The sequence below is a fragment of the Sinocyclocheilus rhinocerous genome, unplaced genomic scaffold (genome assembly GCF_001515625.1).
Source record: "Sinocyclocheilus rhinocerous isolate Xijiao unplaced genomic scaffold, SAMN03320098_v1.1 scaffold271, whole genome shotgun sequence".
In the NCBI taxonomy this organism is placed as follows: domain Eukaryota; kingdom Metazoa; phylum Chordata; class Actinopteri; order Cypriniformes; family Cyprinidae; genus Sinocyclocheilus; species Sinocyclocheilus rhinocerous.
In genome coordinates this window covers 2,395,785-2,417,371 of record NW_015657574.1, presented here as the reverse complement: position 1 = coordinate 2,417,371, position 21,587 = coordinate 2,395,785, and the positions used below count along the sequence as shown (strand labels likewise).

General features: G+C 37.7%; 1 protein-coding gene and 1 pseudogene across 1 annotated transcript in view; one reads left to right on the top strand and one right to left on the bottom strand.

The window, feature by feature from the left end:
- Positions 1-9,394, top strand: part of LOC107721270 (nesprin-1-like) — a 134,749-nt gene extending 125,355 nt beyond the window's left edge. Inside the window, 13 exon segments of the mRNA XM_016529194.1 lie at positions 1,441-1,623; positions 2,085-2,222; positions 2,663-2,854; positions 2,956-3,256; positions 3,378-3,446; positions 4,685-4,788; positions 4,870-5,000; positions 5,402-5,624; positions 6,217-6,345; positions 6,721-6,933; positions 7,070-7,162; positions 7,699-7,757; positions 9,010-9,394. Coding sequence (XP_016384680.1) covers positions 1,441-1,623; positions 2,085-2,222; positions 2,663-2,854; positions 2,956-3,256; positions 3,378-3,446; positions 4,685-4,788; positions 4,870-5,000; positions 5,402-5,624; positions 6,217-6,345; positions 6,721-6,933; positions 7,070-7,162; positions 7,699-7,757; positions 9,010-9,271 — 2,097 coding nt within the window. The 3' untranslated portion in view covers positions 9,272-9,394.
- A 5-nt stretch (positions 9,395-9,399) lies between these two features.
- The window catches only part of LOC107721351 (estrogen receptor-like), an 18,405-nt pseudogene continuing 6,217 nt past the window's right edge, over positions 9,400-21,587 (bottom strand).

Below are 21,587 nucleotides of genomic sequence, written 5' to 3'. Positions count from 1 at the left end.
TAGGCTACATCAGCGGTTCCCAATTCCAGCCCATGTTCTGAAGTGAAGTAAACTTCAACGGATTTCCCCGGCTCAGGGAGTAGGGAGCAATGAACACTGTGTAGGGATCATATCGATCGGAACACAGTTCATGCACGTAGCTCACTTCTAACGAGCTGGCGCAAGGACTGGATTAACCGCTGGGCTACATCATGTGTCATTCACCGGTGAGAAAACTTTAAAAGTACTACAATACCAGGAAGGAAGATCGGGTTGTTGATGTTTGCCTGCCATCCTCGCTCTGTCTGCACAGCGTGCGTGAACGCGCTGATGAGTATCCTGTCTGCGCGAACTGGGTGCGCAGAGGTATGCTAATACATACGTTGACAGGCAGGTAGGAAAGCCAATTAAAACGCTCGGACCGAGCGTTTTGATTGGACGAACATTTCTTGATCCTACGCCTTCCACAGAATATATAAATACAGACAAATACATTTAGACCACTTAACTTAATAATTGCTATCGGGATGTGAAGAGACGTTAAACCAGCATAACAAAAAATGTTTCTGAAGACAATCACCTATTGCACCTTTAACCAATGTGTAGTTTTCAGTTTTTCCAGTTTGTGTGTGAATTTAGGGCCAGTTTTACTAACAGCTTGCGCCAGCGCAAACCGTCTTTTGGCGTTAAAATAGTACTGTCAGGATTTACTAAAGACGGGCAGTGACGAATTAGTGCTGAAAAGGCGTGGACACAGTTATTTTTGCGCCTGACCTTATTGAATATGCATTTCTAGGAGTTTCCCTTTCAGACGAAAAATTTATGGAAGGAGAGTATTCAAATGAATTACGCAACGCGTTTTACTAACGTTTGTGCTCGTCAAATTACTGGCATTTGCGCCATTATTTAACGCCCCAAAAAAGCATGTCTTAAACTATTTCGAGTTTGAAATGGCTGCAATTATTGTTGCTAGAAGAAGGCACCGCAGAGAACAGAGAGCGCGTGGTAAGAAGGGAGAGGATTTTTCAACACGTATTAATTTATTTGGAAAGAACACATAATCCGAACATATCGTTTGCCAAGCCATGTTATTTTTTATTTGCTTCAGGAAATAAAAGATGACTTGGAACCCTCATCTAGGAGTCCCGCAATACCAGTTCTATCAAAACCTCTGGCAACCCTTCATTTTTTGGCCTCCGTTCTTTTCAACGTACTGTGGCTTATTTATTTCTTTATTGTTTATTCGCGACTACGCTAATTTGCCCTGCGCTTGGTATATTGCGTTGGTCGATATGTAAATGTTGCGTTTGTGTTCTTTAATTTGCGTTGTTAGTTAATCACCCGCAGAAATTTCCACGCCCATCGTTTTGGAATTGCACTCTCGCGCAAATTTGCCCTGTTTAGTAAAACTGGCCCTTAAGATTTTGTTTGCACAATGTAATGGTGTAATTTGAATCACAGGCGTTTCAGAGGCAGGTACAGGAGTGTCTGACCCAGCTGGAGCTGATCAATAAGCAGTATCGAAGGCTGGCACGTGAGAACCGCACAGACTCATCCTGCCATCTACGACAAATGGTGCATGATGGGAACCGACGCTGGGATGTACTACAGAGGAGAGTAGCTGCCATCTTGCGCAGACTCAAGGTGATATATTATCAGTTATATATCATATACACTACCATTCAAGAGTTTGGTGTCAGTAAGATTTTTTTTAAAGAAAAAAAAATAAAATAAAATTCAGCATGGACACATTAAATGTATTAAGCGACAGTAAAGACATTTATTATGTTACAAAATATTTCTATTTCAAAGCTGCTCTTTTCAACTTTCTATTCATCCAAGAATCCAGAGAAAAACATAAATTCTGTTTTCTCAAAAATATTAAGCAGCACAAATATTTTCAACTTTGAAATAATAGGAAATTAACCAAAACAGCATATTAGAATGATTTCTGAAGAATCAAGTGACACTGAAGTCTGAAGTAATAACTTACTGTGTATATACTTATATATTCAGAACCTCTGTAAGAATCACTGTTGATGCAGAACCTAAACTACAAAGAGATGCAGCATGATTAATTGACTTGTTCTTATTTTGTCCTGCAGCATTTTATTGGTCAGCGAGAGGAGTTTGAAACAGCCCGAGATTGTATTCTGGTATGGCTGACTGAGATGGACCTGCAGCTCACCAACATCGAGCATTTCTCAGAGTGTGACGTTCAGTCCAAGATCAAACAACTAAAGGTAAGGGCTGTGTGAGCATACATGAATAATTTACATTTTAAAAAAATATGAACATGTAAGAGCTATAGCCTTGTGGGCAGCACTCCAACATATGGCACAGCAGTGCTTAGGGGTGACTTGAGTTTGAGTCCCAGTCCTAATTCATTATTTCCAATCTGTCCTTATACTGTCCAGTCAAAATAAATGCACAGAAATGCATTTTCTTAAACCAGACAGGCAAATGTTTAAGGATATTTGAGTGTGAATTTGAATATTCATTATAGCCAAAAAAAATTCTGTAGCGTTTTTATACATTGACAATTCACTATCATGCATGATATGTATTTTAGACCTAGGAAACGCTCAAGCAGAATAATTTTTACTTGTTCTGTAGAACATTTACTTTTAAATTGTATTCAGAATTACTTGTCACTTTACTTGTGAACACTTGTGCATCACAGGCATTCCAGCAGGAGATCAGTCTGAACATGGGGAAGATGGAGAGTGTGTTTGGGCAGGGGGAGGTGCTGATGAAGAAGAGTGAGCCTCTGGATGCTGCTGTCATAGAGGAGGAGCTGGATGAGCTGCAAAGATACTGTAGGGAGGTGTTTGGTCGGGTGGAGCGCTACTACCGGAAACTCACACGCCTGCCGGTAAGACACAACCTCAGACATGCATGCACTCTTGTTTGTTTCAGCTTTTGCTTTGCCTGTGTAAATGTGGCTCTCACTTTTATGCTACCTCTCATTTGCAGCTAACCGATGATGAGTGTGAAGGCTCAGATCGTGAATTCGAGTCAGGTGACCTCTCAGACCTTCAGTGGGGTGAGGATGGTACCATGTCCCAGACATCTAGCAGACCACCTTCAGCTGGCACTGATCCTGTTCGCACAAACGGCTCCGGCCGGGACACCCCTGCCAGTGTAGACTCCATCCCTCTGGAATGGGACCATGACTATGACCTGGACCCCATGGGCCATACCATGTCTGCACAACGGGGCAGACAAAAAGATGAGGATGAGGAGTTACTGTGTTTGGCCACTGCAGCACTTACAGGTGAGTGTGTTTTACCTGAAGGATGTTCATAAGATAATGCTCCACCTGAGTGTCCACCACCCTGAGCAGGTCTTCTCTGTAAACTGTTGGTATGTTATGTTGTATATCTCTTTTTCCACAGATGTAGTGATTCCTGAGAGCCCTGAAGCTTATATAAAATTAACAGAAAACACATTGAGGTCCTCCTCTGGTAGGCAATAAGTTATGGCATGCTAAATTAATGCTAAACTACACTGCATGCTATCGTGTTGCATGTACTGCACTATTGCATGAATTCTAAAAAATGCATGGCAAAAATTCTGACAGATCTGGTCTATTGCGTTTTCCAACTTTAAAATCTTTTTCAAATCAAACAATACTAATCGGCATTAGATGAGAAAAAATTAATAGAAAAAATACACTTTTAAAGCACCTCCATGAAAATAAACCAAAAGAGAACTGAGTTTAGAATTTGATGAGAAAAACAAGAGATTCCAAGTGTAGTCCAGTGGAAATAGTTCATGTGAGATTGTCCTGAGCGCCTCCTCGACAGCCGGCGGGTGACGCGTCTTCTTCTTCTTGCTGTACGGCGGATCGCAGACTTATAAGTGCATTACCGCCACCTATCTCTCAAATGGACCATTGACACTCCTAATTGAGATTGTAGATAGTGTCAATGGTCCATTTGAGAGATACGTAGATTAACTAGGTGCTTCTGATCAAAGCCTCAGCGGGGTCTAACTGTTTACATGTCTATACTGCACTTCAGTAATGCGACTAAAATAGGAATACTCCACATGTCTTAATTCGATTTCTGTTTACTTCGAATATGACTTTAGCCGGATTAAGGTAATCAAAAATCTCTGTTCACATGGTAGATTCTTAATCAGAATATTGTCTTAATCGTGTTAAAATCGGATTAATGTTGTCCATGTAAACGTTCTCACTGTCAATGTCAAAATGACTGAGATGGTCAATCAAATCAAAGTAGGCGGGGTTTACTGTTCACAGAAGCAGAGCGCAAAGCGTCAGTTTAACGTTGAAAGAGCAAGGTAAGATGAAGCTGCAAATGAATTAATATTAGTCAACTGTTTTACGACAGAAATGTTAATTGGCAGTGGTTAACCAGAAAAATAAAAAAATGCCTAAATGGTTGCCGACCCCTGGCCTTTTCATTCCAACATGTAACAGTCAACACTGACATTGATACTTTTGATATTTTATAATTCAGTTATAACTGAAAATATGTTGCATATAAAACAAATGATGTATAATGTTCACATTCCATTTTCAGCGAATAACGTGATTAAATCTTAACATGTTTTAAAGCTTTACAAAACTCCTTATACACTCACAATGTGATTAAAGAATGACAGTATTTCAGAATGATCCTTATTTTAAAGGCAGTCATGTGACATCCCACGTTAATTTTTACATTAATTCCTGCAGGTGAAGCAGTTCGATTATTAGACAATATGATGGACACCAGCTGCTACAGCCTCCAGGAGACAGATGGCACTATGGGTGGCCACGACACCTCTTACATGGGCTATGTGAGTACAAATTCAGTGTGGCGCTCAGTCAGTTTAGTCTCTAGTGGCAGTAAGTTTGATTAGCTTCTTTGCTCTGCACAGATGAGGCTAATGAATGATTGCCGTGGCAGTCTGAAAGCGGTCAGGAGGGTTGAGGGGGAGCTGGAGGAGGAAGAGGACAACCTGTCAGGCCTGAGTAACCCTGATAACACAGAGACACAGAGCACAGGTTAGTCCAGCACGGAAACGCTGCAACTGCTGAGTAACGTGTATATTTGAATTTGATGCTATTATGGTAATTGTCATATTTCAGGTGTCAAACAAGTCTTGCTCACACACACACACACATTTCAAATTGGGCAGGATGTCAGCAACAGAAATAAACCAGAGGAAATCCACAGCATCCTGCTGACCCACATACAGAGAATCTGAGAGCATCTGATTTCACCAGTTATTTTTACTTGCACACAAACTAAAACACGTGTGTATATAGTCCAAATCCTGCAAGTGAACCTTCCCTTCAGAGCAATTTAACAAGAGAGATTAATCAAAATGAGATTTGCACCTAACTACACATCATTTCTTGGTAACACAATGTAGTCTCTAAAACCAACACACAAATTTCTAACAAAAGCTTTGCTCTTGTGTCTCAACAGGAGTTACAGAAGGCAATGGATTCCCATAAATCCAAATTACTGTCCATCAACTTAAATAGTGTCACACTACTCCAGTCAGACTCTGAGGAGAGCCAGGATCTGAAAACGAAACTGAAGGAGATGAACTCACGCTGGGATCGACTGGGAAAATCACTTAAGGATTGGAGAACAGCACTTCAGGATGCTCTGATGCAGTGTCAGGTACATACACAGACAGCACCTACATCTACACTACTGTTCAAAAGTTTGGAAGATGTTTTTTTTTTTTTTGACAGTTAATACTTTTATTCTGCAAGGATGCATTGTATTGATCAAAAGTGACAGTAAAGACATCTGTAATGTTACAACAAACATCTATTTTAAATAAATGCTGTTTTTTAAACGTTATATTCATTAAAGGATCCTGGAAAAAAGCATCAATGTTTCCATAAAAGTAGTAAGCAGCAAAACAGTTTTCAGCATTGATGATAACAAGAAATGTCTTGAGCACCAAATCAGCATATTAGAAAGATTTCGAAGGATCATGTGACCTCAAGACTTGAGTAATGGCTGCTGAAAATTCAGCTTTGCCATCACAGGAGTAAATTCCCTTTTACAATATATTCTAATAGAAAACCGTTATTTTAAATTGTAATAATGTTTAAAATATTTTTATCAAGTAAATACTTGAGACTTCTTTAAAAAAACATGAAAAAAAATCTTACCAATTCCAAACTTTTGAATGGTATTGTAATTAAATTAAACGCACAGAGGCAGATACTGTCATTCTCTCACAATTTTTGCTTTTCTACAGGAGTTTCATGAGCTGAGTCATGGTCTTCTTCTCTGGCTGGAAAACATCGACCGTCGGAGAAATGAGATTATCCCAATTGCATCGGGGCTAGATCGGCATACACTTCAAGCTCATTACAGAGCACTAAAGGTACCTGTGAAGTCACTGCTTTTTGGTATGGAAGAATATGGCTTGAATACATATTTTGCCTCCTGCTCACCCTACACTGTATGCAGAATAAGAGATGAAGAATAGAGCAACCAGCATCATTGTATGTTGAAAACAGTATGTAAAAAGGTGTCTGGATGGGAAAATTTGTCTTCATTTGAGTCAAGTTACCTAGAAGAGTGTTCACTTGCTTTTCTTGCCATCTACTGTACTTTAACCCAGCATTCCATTAAGGAAATTTGAGTCCATCCATTGTCAAAATGTTCTTAAAATTCTCCAAATGTGGCAAAAATGTATTCGAAACACAAATGTTTCATTTTACCAAGTGAAACTACATTGACACACATTTGTCTGCAGCAAATCCAGCGGGAGCTGTTGGAAACTGAGCAGAAGGTGGACAGTCTGCAGGAGCTCTCAGGACAGCTGCTGGTGCAGGCACATGGCAGCGAGTGTCTGGAGGCCCAGGAGAGGGTGCACGTCATCGGGAACCGTCTGCGCCTGCTCCTGAAAGCTGTGGCCACCGACCTGGAACTGTTAGAAAAAGAGCTCCAGGCTTCTGGAAACGGACAGGTCAGTCTACAAGCACATTCATTAGTGATTCATCTCTTTACCGACCATTTGTTCGGTTTTAACAGATAAAAAAAGCAACATTAGACACTGTCCATAATATCCATTCATCTCAAAGCTAAATCTCAGATCTTCACAGGACGCGTCCCTCTGGTCTGTTACGGATGACGCAGATACTTCTGGATCGGTCAGTCCTGTTTCAGAGGTCAGCGTTTCCACTAAACGACAATCGGTAATGCATCCCCTCTTCCTTTTTTGATATTGTTTCGGGCATGCCGTGAAGGTCACTGTCCTGCTAAAGTGAGGCGGTTGAGCTTATAACAGGGGAATATTTTGTGAAATGTTGGTTCCAGTTTAATATTCCTCACTGACAAAATCCCCTGGAATATTTGCTCACTTCCTCATCCCCCTATAAATGTTAGTTTGGACGTTTATTTCTGGAAGTACTTTACTTATGAAATTTATACAAGAAACACTGGCTTTACTTTTCAGACATGCTTTAAATCAAATGGATCCATGCTAAATTTTAGTGGATTTGTTTGAAGGTGTCTGTGTGGAAAGCCAGGTTTCTTGCACCTTGCAAGATTTTTTTTTGTCATTGCCACCTATTTTGCTGCTGCCTTTTGTTTTGTTGTTACTGGTTTGTGATTATACTGATGGCCTGGCTATATGTCTCTGCTTGTCACCACAAGCTTTGTCTTTATTTGCTGGACTGAAACATTCTTTCTTTCTTTTACCCCTCCCTTCCTTTTGCTCATTGCACAACAGCTACGAGGCAAATGTAGTGTGTCAGAACCAGGATCCACAGCCAGACTTCCACGTCACAGGTACCTGTCTCTCGCGCTTTAGAATGCAGGCGGGGATGATGGAACTCATTCCAGATCCATACCATCAGAAGCATTCAGATCAGAGGCCAGAGCCTCTGCGGTGGGAGTCCACACGAGTTGTTCAGTTCTAGGAAATGAATTTGTTTTGGATCCCAGTCAAGGATTCTTAGTAATCTTATGTGTTATTTTCCCCAAGAACATAATATTGAGTCTGACAATGTAACTTTGTGTCCTTTTGAAGTGAACTATCTTCAAAATCTTTCTCCATTCTTGATGCCATGTGAAAATACTGAAATTTATTCGTCATTTTCCAGACCATGTAATTTTTGGTTGCTTTCATTGTTTTATTTTGTTGTGCAAACAATTCATTGTGATGCTCTCACACTCATCTCTGCCTTACAGCAAAAATTCAGAAAAGCAGCCATATTGTGTAAAACTTTCTAATACCTTTCATTAACAACATTAACAAGCATAACATGTATGTAATGCTTAACGAAGTATTTTTCAATTTATATTAAATAGATAGAATGCTGTGAAACTTCATATATTCATATTTAGATGCACATGAACTGCTGATTTGTTAAGCATTATATCATGTTTGTTGTGACTTCTTAATGAAATATATTATGAAGTATTACAAAATATGGAACTGTCTTTGATGAAAGTGAAATATTTCAAAACAAAATATTTAATGTGTGCAGTTTGTCCATAAAACATGGACATCTGTCAGTGAGTGACTAATTTTATCAATATATGCAAATACCAAAACAGTGACAGATGATAAAAACGATTTGCTTTAAGATGGATGGGAATTGAGTTGTCAGTGCAAGTGTCCTTGGGTTGAGAAAAGTCCAATATTATATTATATTATATTATATTATATATTTTGGATTACCATTTACTTTTATATTTTAGTTGATATTTTTATTGTCTGTTTTTGTCATTATTTCTACATAGCTTTAATTTTTATTTCAGATTTAACTTTAGTTATTTTAGTACATTAACTTACTTATTTTAGTTAGTTGCCAAAGCAACATTTCTAATTTTCTTACTTTTATTTCACAACAACAGTTTTGAATAGTTTTAGTTGTAGTTTGTTAACAATAACAGCGCTGATTTAAAAGGATACTTTTTTTTAAACGAATCACCCTCACATGAACTGAATAGTAGAAGTGCTGTGCTACTCACAACATTTCTGTGTGTCATTATAATCTATCCGTACATTCTGATGTATTATTCTGATGTTTTGTAGGTTGCCCAGCGGTTCTGGCTGCGTTTCGTCTCGCTCTGGTTCCTCCGGGTCACAAGGTGGCGCTGCTGTGGCTCGCTGCCAGCCCTTTCTGCTGCGAGTGCTCCGGGTGGCTCTGCCACTGCAGCTCCTACTGCTGCTCATAGTGGGCCTGACCTGTCTGGTGCCCATGACTGAGCAGGATTACAGTTGTGCAAACGCGAACAATTTTGCCCGGTCTTTTCATCCCATGCTCCGCTACACCAACGGCCCACCGCCTGTATGAGCGGAGGAGACTTTACTAATGCCTTCATCTGCTTCATATTACACTGCAGGACACAGAATGGACTAGTGTTAGCCAAAGCTGATTGTTCCTGTTCCTGTACAGTTCATGCTGCTTTTTTTTTACTCTTTCCTTTATAATTAATTCAGCCAAATTAACATTTTCACATTTAGGGCCTTTCTAAATTAAAACATACTGTACAAATCATAACATTCAAGTATCAAATGTAATAGCTGATAAATGTAATGTACAAGTCTACTGGACTATGAGCATACACATTCACAGATTTGAGGAAAAATATGGCAGTCTAGTGTAAGGCAGTCAGTGTCAGTTCCTGCATTGAATGCGTACCAGTGATTATAGGCCGTTATCATTTCAAGCTGTCACAATGCTTATAAAAATCAGCATTTACATGTCAATTAACATGGCCATAAAACCAATTACAGCACTTTAACACAGCAAAAATAGGATGTAACATTTTTGTCATATTAACCAACGAATAAGCAAACATCTTTGCACAAAAAGATGCCACTAATGTCACCACTAATCACTGAGCAGTTCCCCCCATGCGAGCTAAAATTACTTCTTTAACATATTAAAAATAGAGCAGTGATTTTTATTGATAAATACATCTCTGATTGCGAGAATATATCGCATCATTTTATTTTTTTCTTGTTTTTTTCCAAGAGTAACTTTTCTCCTGTTTTCAGTTTGTTTTATATTAAGTATTTTCTATTCAGTTTTTTTATATTAAGCGCTGCTTGTAATTATACATACTTATTGTTATTGCTATAATGCATATAATAATAGTAACATGAAAAATGTGTAACACGGATGCTGCAATATGAAGTTCTTCGGTTCTTCTGCATTTAAGGTAACATACCACTACAGTAACTTAATAATCCTTGGTAACTAAAGCTTAAACTTTAGCTACCAAGGATTATTAAGTTACTGTACTAAAAACAGGTGACGTTATATTGACATTCCACTGTCAAATCTGTGCTGTCAGTCAGAAATGCTACTTTATGATGTACAGTACTTCACAAGCCACCTGCTCTAGATTGTTTTTTTCTTTTTCTTTTAATTTTTTGGTTTGTTTGTTTAGCTTAAGTAAGTTTGTGACGTCAAAGCTGTCACTCCATTGGTCATTAAAAGAAAAGAAGAAGAACAAGAATTAGCAGCTTCTACATAAATCTGTCTCTCAGCGTGCCACAAAGGCCCAAGAGCCCTTCTTTTTTTTTTTTTACAAGTATGACACTTTTTAAAAATGTCTTTCCATAAGTGACCACAGATGTTTAGTGTTTGGGAGCCTTGCTCTTAACCTGTCCATTTCTACAGATATGTTTTTACATTTTTCTAGATGGGTCTTTCAGAATCTAAAGTGGACTTTGATAAGGCACAAGGAGAGACAGCACTGACTGCTTCAGTCTTCACATTCTTCTGTTGTTGGATTGTACACAGCTCAGGGGTCTGGACTCTGGTTGTGAAAGGCAGTGTTGGGCAGCATGGCTCCAGGACCTCTGGAGAGGCTGCTGCTGCTGCTGCTGGTTGTGAGTGTAGATGGGGGGTCTTTCTCACTCTGTGCCCACAGTTGCTGCACCTTTCCTGAAGAATGGAATCGCTGGGCGTCTAGCATCTCCAACAAAAGGTCATACAGCGGGACTCGATTCTTACATTTCATTCGGTATAAGTGCTCCATTCCTCTGTTGCTTTCAAAAAAAACAAAGCAGATATAATGTGCATGACTGTAATATAAGCAGTCTTTTTGTTTTGAATGGTAGTGTGTATGAAATGATGTTTGTGTTAATCATCTTATTTGCTCTTTACCTCATGTGTCTGATGTTTGAGAGCAGCAGCAGGAGCTGGGCCTGACGGCGGGACTGCAGCTGCAGCGAGGCACTCGATTTACTGATGCCGTAAATGAGGGCATCAGTGATGTTGTCCAGCATGCACTGCACCATGAAGCTGTCCCTCAAGGGCTCCACTGGACTGGAGCAGAATGAAAATGCACCTGACCAGACAGAAAAGATAAGCAATAACCATTAAAGCGTTACACATTAACTGACACCTAAGACATGTTTAGGGTTGTTACACCTAGGACATGATATTAACTAAGTAAGCTTACACTTATTCTAAGTTAGATCCACTATTGTATGCTGTTGCTGTATGGCAACATATCACAAAGTACCTTAAAATAATATTGTTTTTCCAATTTTTGTTTTACAGCACTTCAAGTTAAGCCATTCTCAGAAAAAAGAAAAAAAATTTTAATTTCTATAGGTCTATCATAATGCGTGCGGTAGAGGGTTAAAGACACTTCTAATGATACGAAAGATTTCTATTTCAAATAAATGCTGTTTTGTTTTGCATAAGAGACTTCTTTCAAAAACATTTTTAAAAAATCATACAGACCCCAAGCTTTTGAACGGAAGTGTAATTCTGAAGTGGTTTATTTTGTGGTAAATACTGTCTAATTGTTCATTAAATGTTTTAATTACATACAACAAAAAGCTAAAAAATGAATTACCGTTTTGTGTGTTTTTTACAGTGTATTCTACTGGCTTAGCATAGCTCTGCTAAGTTTTTTGATCACATATTGAAGGTTGATGGGATTGTGTGGGTGGATTGGATCCTACATGACTGACCAGTCAGAATCAAATAATAATAATAATAATCTTTATTTTTCTATAGCGCCTTTAAATGTTACTAAGCGCTTAACATAACAAATAAAACATCAAAATACACCATATAAGAATGTATAAAAATAAGCAAAAAACACATTTAAACCACATTAGAAATAAAAACAATATAAAATATATATAAAAATGTAAGTAAAAGCTACCCTAAAGAAATAAGTTTTAAGGCGAGATTTAAAAATGTTAAGAGAATTTGCCTGCCTTATTTCAGTAGGAAGAGAATTCCATAGTTTTGGAGCTAGAGAAGAAAAAGCCCTATCCCCCATCGATCTTAGGCATGTACACGGAACAATTATTAACAATCCAGTATCAGAAGAACGAAGGTTCCGCCTTGATATCGCACACCCCTAACTACCAAGTATAATCAATCTCACACACACAAACAAGCACAAGAAATCACTTCACACTATTAAGCGGCTGTGTTAACATGCAAAACTGTATCGCACACGTGCTACAGTGGTAAATTTATTCATCGCACAGACCAGTTTTTTCGTAGCACGTGCGACATATATGTCCCCTGCTTGTAACTGAGCATCGGAATTTTAAAATCAACCCTAATCCTAACAGGAAGCCAATACAAAGACTCCAAGATAGGAGTGACATGATCCCTTATCTTTGTTTTAGTTAGGATTCTGGCAGCAGAGTTTTGCATGACCTGTAATTTGTTTAGGGTAGCTTTTGATACCCCAGCCAACAGAGCATTGCAATAGTCAATTCGAGAGAAAACAAAGGTGTTAATCAACTTCTCAGCAACAGAGGAAGACAACATTGGACTTAATCTGGCGATATTTCTAAGATGAAAGAAAGATGTTTTAACAGTATTCAGAACATGAGGCCATGTGTAATGGAATTAATTATTCCAGGGAGCATTTAATAATATAATATATACCACGGGAAGCTCCAAAGTGTATTTTATTTCCAAAGTACTCAAATCGCCACGTTCATTCACTCTCTGACTTGCAGACTCACCAGAATTGAGAAGTATGATGGCTTTGAGACATACGAATTCCTCCAGCTTGAGTTTGAGACTACGGAAGCGAGCCACAGTCGCCAAGAGCATGTCGAAAATCTCAGCCATCCCCTCGACACATTCTCCTTCATTCCTGTAAAGAGGTAGACCTGCACTTTATCCATGCTGGGAGATTGTTTGTACCATTTACTGTCATATGTGCCTTAAAATAGCTCTGTTTTTCCCCCACCTCCTCTAGTGAAGCTGTAAACATTGCATATGCTGTTTACTGTTTACTTAAAGACTGGACCTCCAATGGACTCTGTAAACTCTCATTTGTCTTTCATCAGTTCTTATCCTATCTTAGCGGCGTCCTTGCTTTGTCTGATTCAGCCATATTATCTTTTCAGTCCCATCCAAATTTTTACTCACCCTTTCTCCTTCGTCCTCCAGAATGCTTTATTAAACCACCAAGCTCACGACTCTTTACTTTTTACGGATGCTGGTTTTGATTAGATTCGTATTGCCTTTAGTCAGTGATGACGCTGTTCTTCAGAAGCCCTTTAAAGAGCCTGTTCCCAACCGGGTCCTAATTACTATCTACTTGTGACATCGACATGGTCTTCTGAAGAGGAGCACTAGGCACTCAGATAAACAGTTCACATCCTTTTTAACAATCTAGTTTTCGTTTCATAATCATTCAATCTAATTTTATTAGGCACGGCCCTCTGCTGGGGCAGATCCCGTCTGCAAGGTGACAAAACCACATGCAACTCAATGTTCTTTATGAAATTGAGGCAAAAAAATAAGCACATGCAGAGGGAATGCATCAGGTCAGTATGACATCTCGAAAAGCCCACAATCACCCTCACAGCATCAGTATCAAGTAAGATTGCCTGAGACTAAAATAAAGTCGGGAGTTTCATTAGAGTATAACAGGTGTCCCCGCAGGTTTCTGTCACGGCATGTTAGTGCTTTTCCATTATTCCTAACAGTCAAGCGAGGCTGAATGTAATCAAAACAATTTAATGTGTTTTCAAAGCTTCTCAAAGCGTGGTTGCACACTTTTCCATGTCTGACTAGATGAATATATGTGATGGTAACAGTGAGAGTGAGTCATTAAATTGGATTCGAGTTTTATTATAGCCTCACTAAATTAGTTGTTCCAATATGGATGTATACAAAAAAAGTGGAAATACTTATTTTACAGTGGCCTACAAGAGGAGGTGCAGAACATCCAGTACCTATCCAGGATGAGATCCTGAGCAAAGATGAGTTTTCCAGGTGAATGAATAGACCTCCATATGAGGCCGATCATCAACACCTCCAGCCAAGAGCTCTCCAACAACTGAACCTGATCGTGCAGAGAGAGATCCTGGAAGCCTGGAGAGAACAGAGACCTCATGCTTCATACACTACTGTTCACTAATTTGGGGTCAGTCAAATTTTGTCTTTAAAAGAAATTATTACATTTAGTCAGCAAAGATGCATTAAAGTGCTCAGAAGTGACAGTAAAGGCATTTATAATGTTAATTTTAATTAAAGGGTAATAAGAAATGTTCTTGAGCATCAAATCAGCATTTGGAATGATTTCTGAATGATCGTGTGACATTGAAGACTGGAGTAAAGGCTTTAAGTAGAGTTAACAGTTACTTTAAGTTAACTGTACTATTTCACAATGTTACTGTTCTTACTGTATTTCAATCAAATAAATGCAGCCATCATAAGAGACTTTGAAAAACATTCTTCTTTAAATCTAACAGCCCCAAGTTTTTAAATAGTAGTGTATGTTGTGTAGCAAGAACAATAACACGGTAAAATAGACTTTCTGAATAAAATAACAGTGGCGCATCTGCAAAATGATTCTGTGTTCTGGCCAGCTGTTCTGTGGTTATTGCTGCTGTAATAGGGGTGGTTGCTAGGCAGTCACTTAATTGGCTCTATGATATTCTGGTCCCTAGATATGGTTTAGGACACTCAAGATTTTTCACCTATCATCACTTTGGAAAGTAACAGCATACCTCTTCTCATCAAGCTGCATGATTTGAGGTATCATTCAAGTCTGTAGCACAAGGATGGGTTGCAAATCACATTTAATACTAGTACTATTAGTAAAATTATTCATTACTTCAGCATATTTCTTGCCTATAATTGAAATTATCTTCTATGATGTATAGGAGGGTTAGAAGAGTGATGATTACCACCTTCCGGTAAATAATTATGGAACCTGACATTTTTAGGGTTGTAACCCACATATAACAACATTTAAGTTGTATCCGCTGTATCTCATGAGTTAAATTGTTTCCTTTGCCGAGGAGGGTTAATTAAGACATCTGAACATCAGAAACTGTATAATGGCTCCCTTAAAACTCCCAGCAGGTCTTTTAATGTGTGCAAACTCAGCTGGAGGCCAAATCAAGCTGAGGCGCAGCACAGATCATTGTAATAACACCTATCTTCTTTACCTTCGCGCCTGTGACCTTGTCGTCATTTGAATCTCTGCCACCTGTGCTGACAAAACCTGCTGCCACGGTTACAAAAACTGGCAAGGCTGTCACCAGGGGTTCTGTTCCTAGAAGTGCTTCCTTCTGATTTAAAACCCCCTCCCTTGATGTTGCACTCTCAGTTAAAGCAACTTTAATTGATCTTTGAAAGGGTTTTACCTGGAACTTTCTTAGCCCAGGCGATCATGTGGACGAGTTCTTTGTCAGCCATGTTTGTGAGCAGGGACATCATGGTGATCTCGGTGTATGGGCGGCTGTGTTTCTGTCGTGAGCAGACGGCCGGCGGCTCTGCCCCCAGAAGCAACACCAGCAGCTGGTCAGGAGGCATGCATAAAGCGCTGACCACACCACCACTGCTCTTCCTCCTGTCCTGCAGAGGAGCTCTTCTCAGACCGGTGCGGCTAGACTGCTCACTGTAGCTCTTGACACGATCTTCATTACCGCTCCTCCTCCTGTCACGCCTGATAGCGCGGCCTCCGCGGTCCTTACGATTACCTGCAATGGAAAACATGCAGGTTATTATTACTTTTATTATATCCTATTTTCAAACTATTTGACAACAGAGAAAAATTAAAGACTGCAGTACATGTGAACACCCTAGTATATTTAAAATATATTTTATTTCATATTAAGTATAGATCAAATCTATTAACATATTTACTGACAAATCGCTCGAGACTTACGGATTAAAAATTATAATTACATTTTATTTGGAGTACTACTTGTGCACAATGCATATTTCTTAATATTAAGCCTAAAATGTGTTTTAATGTCACTATTGATGAGGATTGTATGATCTTCAGTATATCTTTAGTTGGACTTCAGCACTACTTTCACACAATTAGCCCTCTGGTATTGGTCATTTGGGAGTCACACTTGTGTTGTTCGCCGGTCAAAACAGACCATAATCGTGTACTAATTTTATTTCATTCCAATAATGTTTTTTTCTTTAATATTTTGCATTTTGATTGTATTTCATTTTACTAATTAATATTAATATCTAAATTATGGACTATTTTCTGTATGAAATGTAAAACAAATTATAAAAAAATATATATCATTTTTCAATTTATGCAATATTTAAGTTACAAATAGAGCAAAAGTATTTAAAATCCATTGAATTGAGGCAGATTTGTTCCACCTTGTGGAAAAAAAAAAATGAAAATCACCTGTAATACCACCTGTAATAGCCATATAGTGCTGTGTATTCCTTATTTACTGAGCAGTGTTTTCAGGCACAATTCTGTCACCCCTTCATTGCTGTGCTCTTTTTTTCTGCATTGTGGCTGATTTGTAGATTGTACACACAAAAACATCTTTGTATTTTCGTATTTTTCCCATTAATTTCCTATGGCGGTAATTTTTGACCGCGAAAAACACAAGTGTGACTATTATTTTAATGACCATTTAGCTTTTTGCGAATCAAGGGGGGGGGGGTCACATAGCGACTGCCATAAAAGTCACAGAGTTTCGTACCATTCCAATGAATAGTGATTTTTACAATTTTCTAACTTTTTTTTTTCAACACCAGAGGGTTAAGTGCATTAAGTACAAAATTAGTTGTTCCAATTTAGCAGACTTAAAGTATAGCCTACCAGTTTGAATTAGTCAGATTCAAACCAGTCAGATTTTTTAAGTATTTGTTTTCAGTGTGAATTATTTCCGTATTTCAAACGATGTTTGATTTTTCTTCTTTTTTTTCAGTGTGAATTATCCCTAAACAATTAACATGGAAAAGTATACTTCCAGTTTCAAGTTTATTTATCATATGTACAATGTCAGTGACAATTTGCACATTGAAATACTTAGGTTGAGGCTCAGGCATTTTACATTAGTGCAATATAATACAAAAAAAACAAATGTAGTCCTGTAATATGTGTAGTATGTTTTTAAAGTGCATATGCTCTTTGTAAAGGAAAATAATCATCATGAGGTATACGTGTGTGTATACATATTTGTGAGTGTGAGTGAGCATTACAGAGTGTTTAGAGTTCTGATGGCCTGTAGGTAGAAGCAAATTACAAAATTGTATTTAATATTTTACATAATTATAAATAGTAAAATATATAACATATAATTTAATACATTAAATATAAATTAAATGTTTATTTAATTTCTATCTCTCTCTCTCACATACACACACACACACACACACACACATAAATAAATTAACAAACATTAACCAAGATGGAAAAGGTTTTATAAATAAAATAGTATATAATAAGTAATAGTACATAAAGTAATCATTCACTGTTGTGGCCAATTCCAATTCTATTCAAATGTACACATATTAATTGTAAGGGAGTCCATTATTAAATTCTGAATGTTACCCAACCCTAGACAGAAGTAGGGGAAACTCTACTCTAGATGCTGCTTTAAATGTGGGAGATCATGACAGATACATATATGTGTATGTGATACATAAAGAGAGAGAAAGGAAGAGAAATATTGTATGTACCTCCTTTCATCATGCCTACTTCATAACACTTGCGTAGTCTGCATGCTTGGCAGCTCTTCCTGCGGTTTCTGTCAATAGTGCACTGGTTGGTTGCCGGACAAACATAGTCATTGTGACCTAGAGGCAGAAAAATGAAGTAGGGCTTGTTTTTGATCATTGCTTTACCCTCGAATTCTTGCTTAAACAGTAAAGTACTTTTTTAAGATCAGCTTTCAGAGATGCTTTCCTTTTTTAACTTTGTACTGTATACTGTTCTGTCAGAAGCAACAAAGAGTGCAGTGCAGCGCATCAACGGCCTTGGATCTGATTAAGCGCTGAGAGCAGGTACATGCTGTTCCAGCACTCCAAATGAAATTTTAAATGGGATGATTGTGTCTCAGCCTGAAATGTCACAGACCTACACAAAAACACATACACACTGACATCCAAACCACTGTATAAAATCATGCACATAATCATAATGCCATATTCTACAACAGAGAATCCAAAACATATGAAAATTTGGATGTGATCAAGATAATGGTTGTAAACACATTTTAGGTTAATAAGCTATTTTGGGTGGCCAGCACAAATGACCTGGAAACTGTAGAGAGCAAATCACCACCGAGCCCTTTAGAAAGACTCTGGTTACTCCCTGAAACTACTGCTCAACAAAATCACTTTAACAATCACAAATGCCTAAAATGGTATCCACCAAATGGCAGCTCACTCAGGGAAAATGTATATCAGGATTCAGCAATAACATTTTTTTCTGATGGGCAAGTTATTTTAATATGTTTTTATGTCGTTTGTATTATATTAATTATATGTGCAGTTTATACCATGTATATTTTAGATATATTTTACAGTGAAAGTGATTTTACATTAATTTAGCACTGGATTCTTTAAAGTAAATTTTTTATTTAAAAAATGTATTAAAGACTGTGAATATAGGGATCTGAATTGTAACTATTGTTTTATTGCTGGGATCGTATTATATTAAAACAACTGTACATAAGCAATTATACATAGGCTACTTTTTTTTTTTTAATCCTTTATGAAACCCAAATCCAAAATGTATTTATTTGCTCTTCTCTCTGCCTTCCTGTCCTGATGGTCTGTCTCTCCTAAACATCTTGGCTGTCTATCATTCTACACTCTCTTACTGTAATTCCCCTCATACAGTGTCCTAAAACCCATTTGTCTGGTACACACAGTAATTTTCCTCCAGTTTTCTGCTCCGTTTTCCTCACCAGAATGGCAGTTAAAGTCAGCAGCAGTTACCCGCCCCAGGAAAGAGCTCATCAGGAGTTTGCATGTCAAGGTCAAGCTCAAAACATCTACCCGGCCTCTCATTTCACCAAACCCACCCAGATCTGCACCCCCTTCCAATGCAATACAGAACTGCAAATAAGGTGCGAGCAGAAACATCTGTGTGCTTCCATTGTACATATCAGGCAGCCTCTCATCAGATCTAGCACATGGGAGACTTTGATTTTCACCTTTTTCTATCAGCTTTAAAAGGAAGGACAGTAGGGAGCATGTAAGGATGATTATCTGTGGCATGCATTCACACATTTGAAATTGTATTTGGAAGCGTAAGGCCTTGACTTGAAAATGACTATTAGAAAATCAAGGAAAATCGAATTAGGCCTATTTTTCTTTTTGCCAGCAGGTGAATTTCGAGGGGGGTCGGCGTTTCACTTCCAACTGGTTAGGTTTATTTGGAAATTAAAGTGATTTCTATATTTTATCCATTCAAAAGACTACGAAAGCGATCCCAGTTCTGCATATAAACGTAGCACTGTGTTTTGCAGTCTTTTGCCATAATACTTGCAGACTGCAGCCAATAGAAATGCTTCTCTATCATTGCGCGTGCTGCTCCTCACAGCACAGATCGTGAAAGCAGACTAAAGTTTTTGTCATTCATTGTAACAAACAAAGTGTAGAGACGATGTAAATAATAGATTCAGTGTGCAGTGTAGAGAGCGTCATTCATTAAAATGGAAGTTTGTGAAATCAAGATGAAGTAAGGAGGGTAACAGCTTTTAATGATTATAAAGAGAGTTTGCAAATGTGAAATTTAATTTATACAACAGTTTTATACATTTGTGATTTTATACAAAAGTTAATAGGCGTTAATTAAGTGACTTACATTTTAGGAACACTGTTGTCTATTTTGCTCAACAAAAATATAGTTCAAAAACAGTCACAGCTGAGCCACTGCGCATCTACCTATAGTCTTTGCCACAGCGCTGTTTCGTTTATGAATGAATCTTTGTTTTTGAACAAATCTAGTGAGTCAATGATTCAATGATCCATTCATAAAGACAGTCACTTGCTTCGTTCCTAAATGAATCAGCCGTTTGAACGAATTGATTGAATGAATGATTCAGTGACAAAGACAGTGACTTGCTGCCACCTACTGGCAGTTTCAGTTTCATTTTTAAAGTATAAATTGAGTCATTTAATCATTTAAATTTCTATATTCAAAACTTTATATTTAAAACATTAATCTCATAACATTGTTATTATGAGATGCATTAATGCCACCTCTGAGTCTTGTCAAAAATTCTGTAAATATTCCTTAATGCCACATTTGTGCTCTTCTGCGCCATGCAAAGATGAATTGTTGATTCTGATTTCATTTGACTGATAACTTATTCTTCCTGATTTTATCTTATTATTTTAATAAAATTTATTGTTTAATTAAAATTTTTAATAATAATTTATAAATCTAAATTTTTGGCACAAAAGATGACATACATTTAATAAAGTTAGAAAAATGGCATTACAAAAGTAAAAAAAAAAAAAAAAACTTTTAAGTAGTCAAATATCAATGGGAAGGTTAATTTCTGTCATTGATCAGAAGGTGTCTGTTCCAATTTATTTATTTTTTTTAAGTAGGAGCACTAGTGCTCCTGAAAAGAAATGTAAGTGTAGAGCCCTTAAGAATGTAATATTAAAAACTAACTGCAAACGAAATACTCTTCCGGGTTCTGACGTCATAGTACCCCCACTCTATTACTTTCAGAAATAATGTAAATACTGATTAATAAAATGAATGTTAAGAAAGTTACGATAAATTATTTATACATGTAATTTACTTTTCCTTACTCCAAATCATTTAAATTTAATGGCATTTAAAACAAAACAAAACAAAATGTGTTTGGAAAAAACAGGCATGGAGATGCTTACGCTGAACAACACAATTTGATAATTTGATAATTTGATTTACCTGTACAAATAAAAATTACATTGAAAAAAACACGAGTTTTAATTGAATGCAGCCTAAGAGTGTTTATTTTGTCCAGAAACAGTATAAATGACGTCTAAATGAGACTGCAGTTGACTTTATAAGACGTTGAAAATACGTCCAACAATGACCACATCTGAACTAAATGTTAACCTCTTAAAGATTGGACGTCCAAAAGACGTCGAAAAAAGACGTCATAAAACTTTCATTCTGGCTCTTCAGGGGACGTCATTTAAACGTCCGAAAAAGACGTTGAAATTACGTCGTTTGGACGTACCTTTCAGGGGCGTAGATTACGCGGGGGACGCGGGGGACGTGTCCCCCCCACTTTTAATATCACGTAAATTCGTCCCCCGCACTTTTTCGGGCAAGTGTGTTTGCATAGAGGTTTTCAAGAGCCGGTGTGAATAAATATAGATTTAAATTCAAAGAAACAGGATAGTCTGTGCATGATCTGATGTTTTATTCGGACCCAGA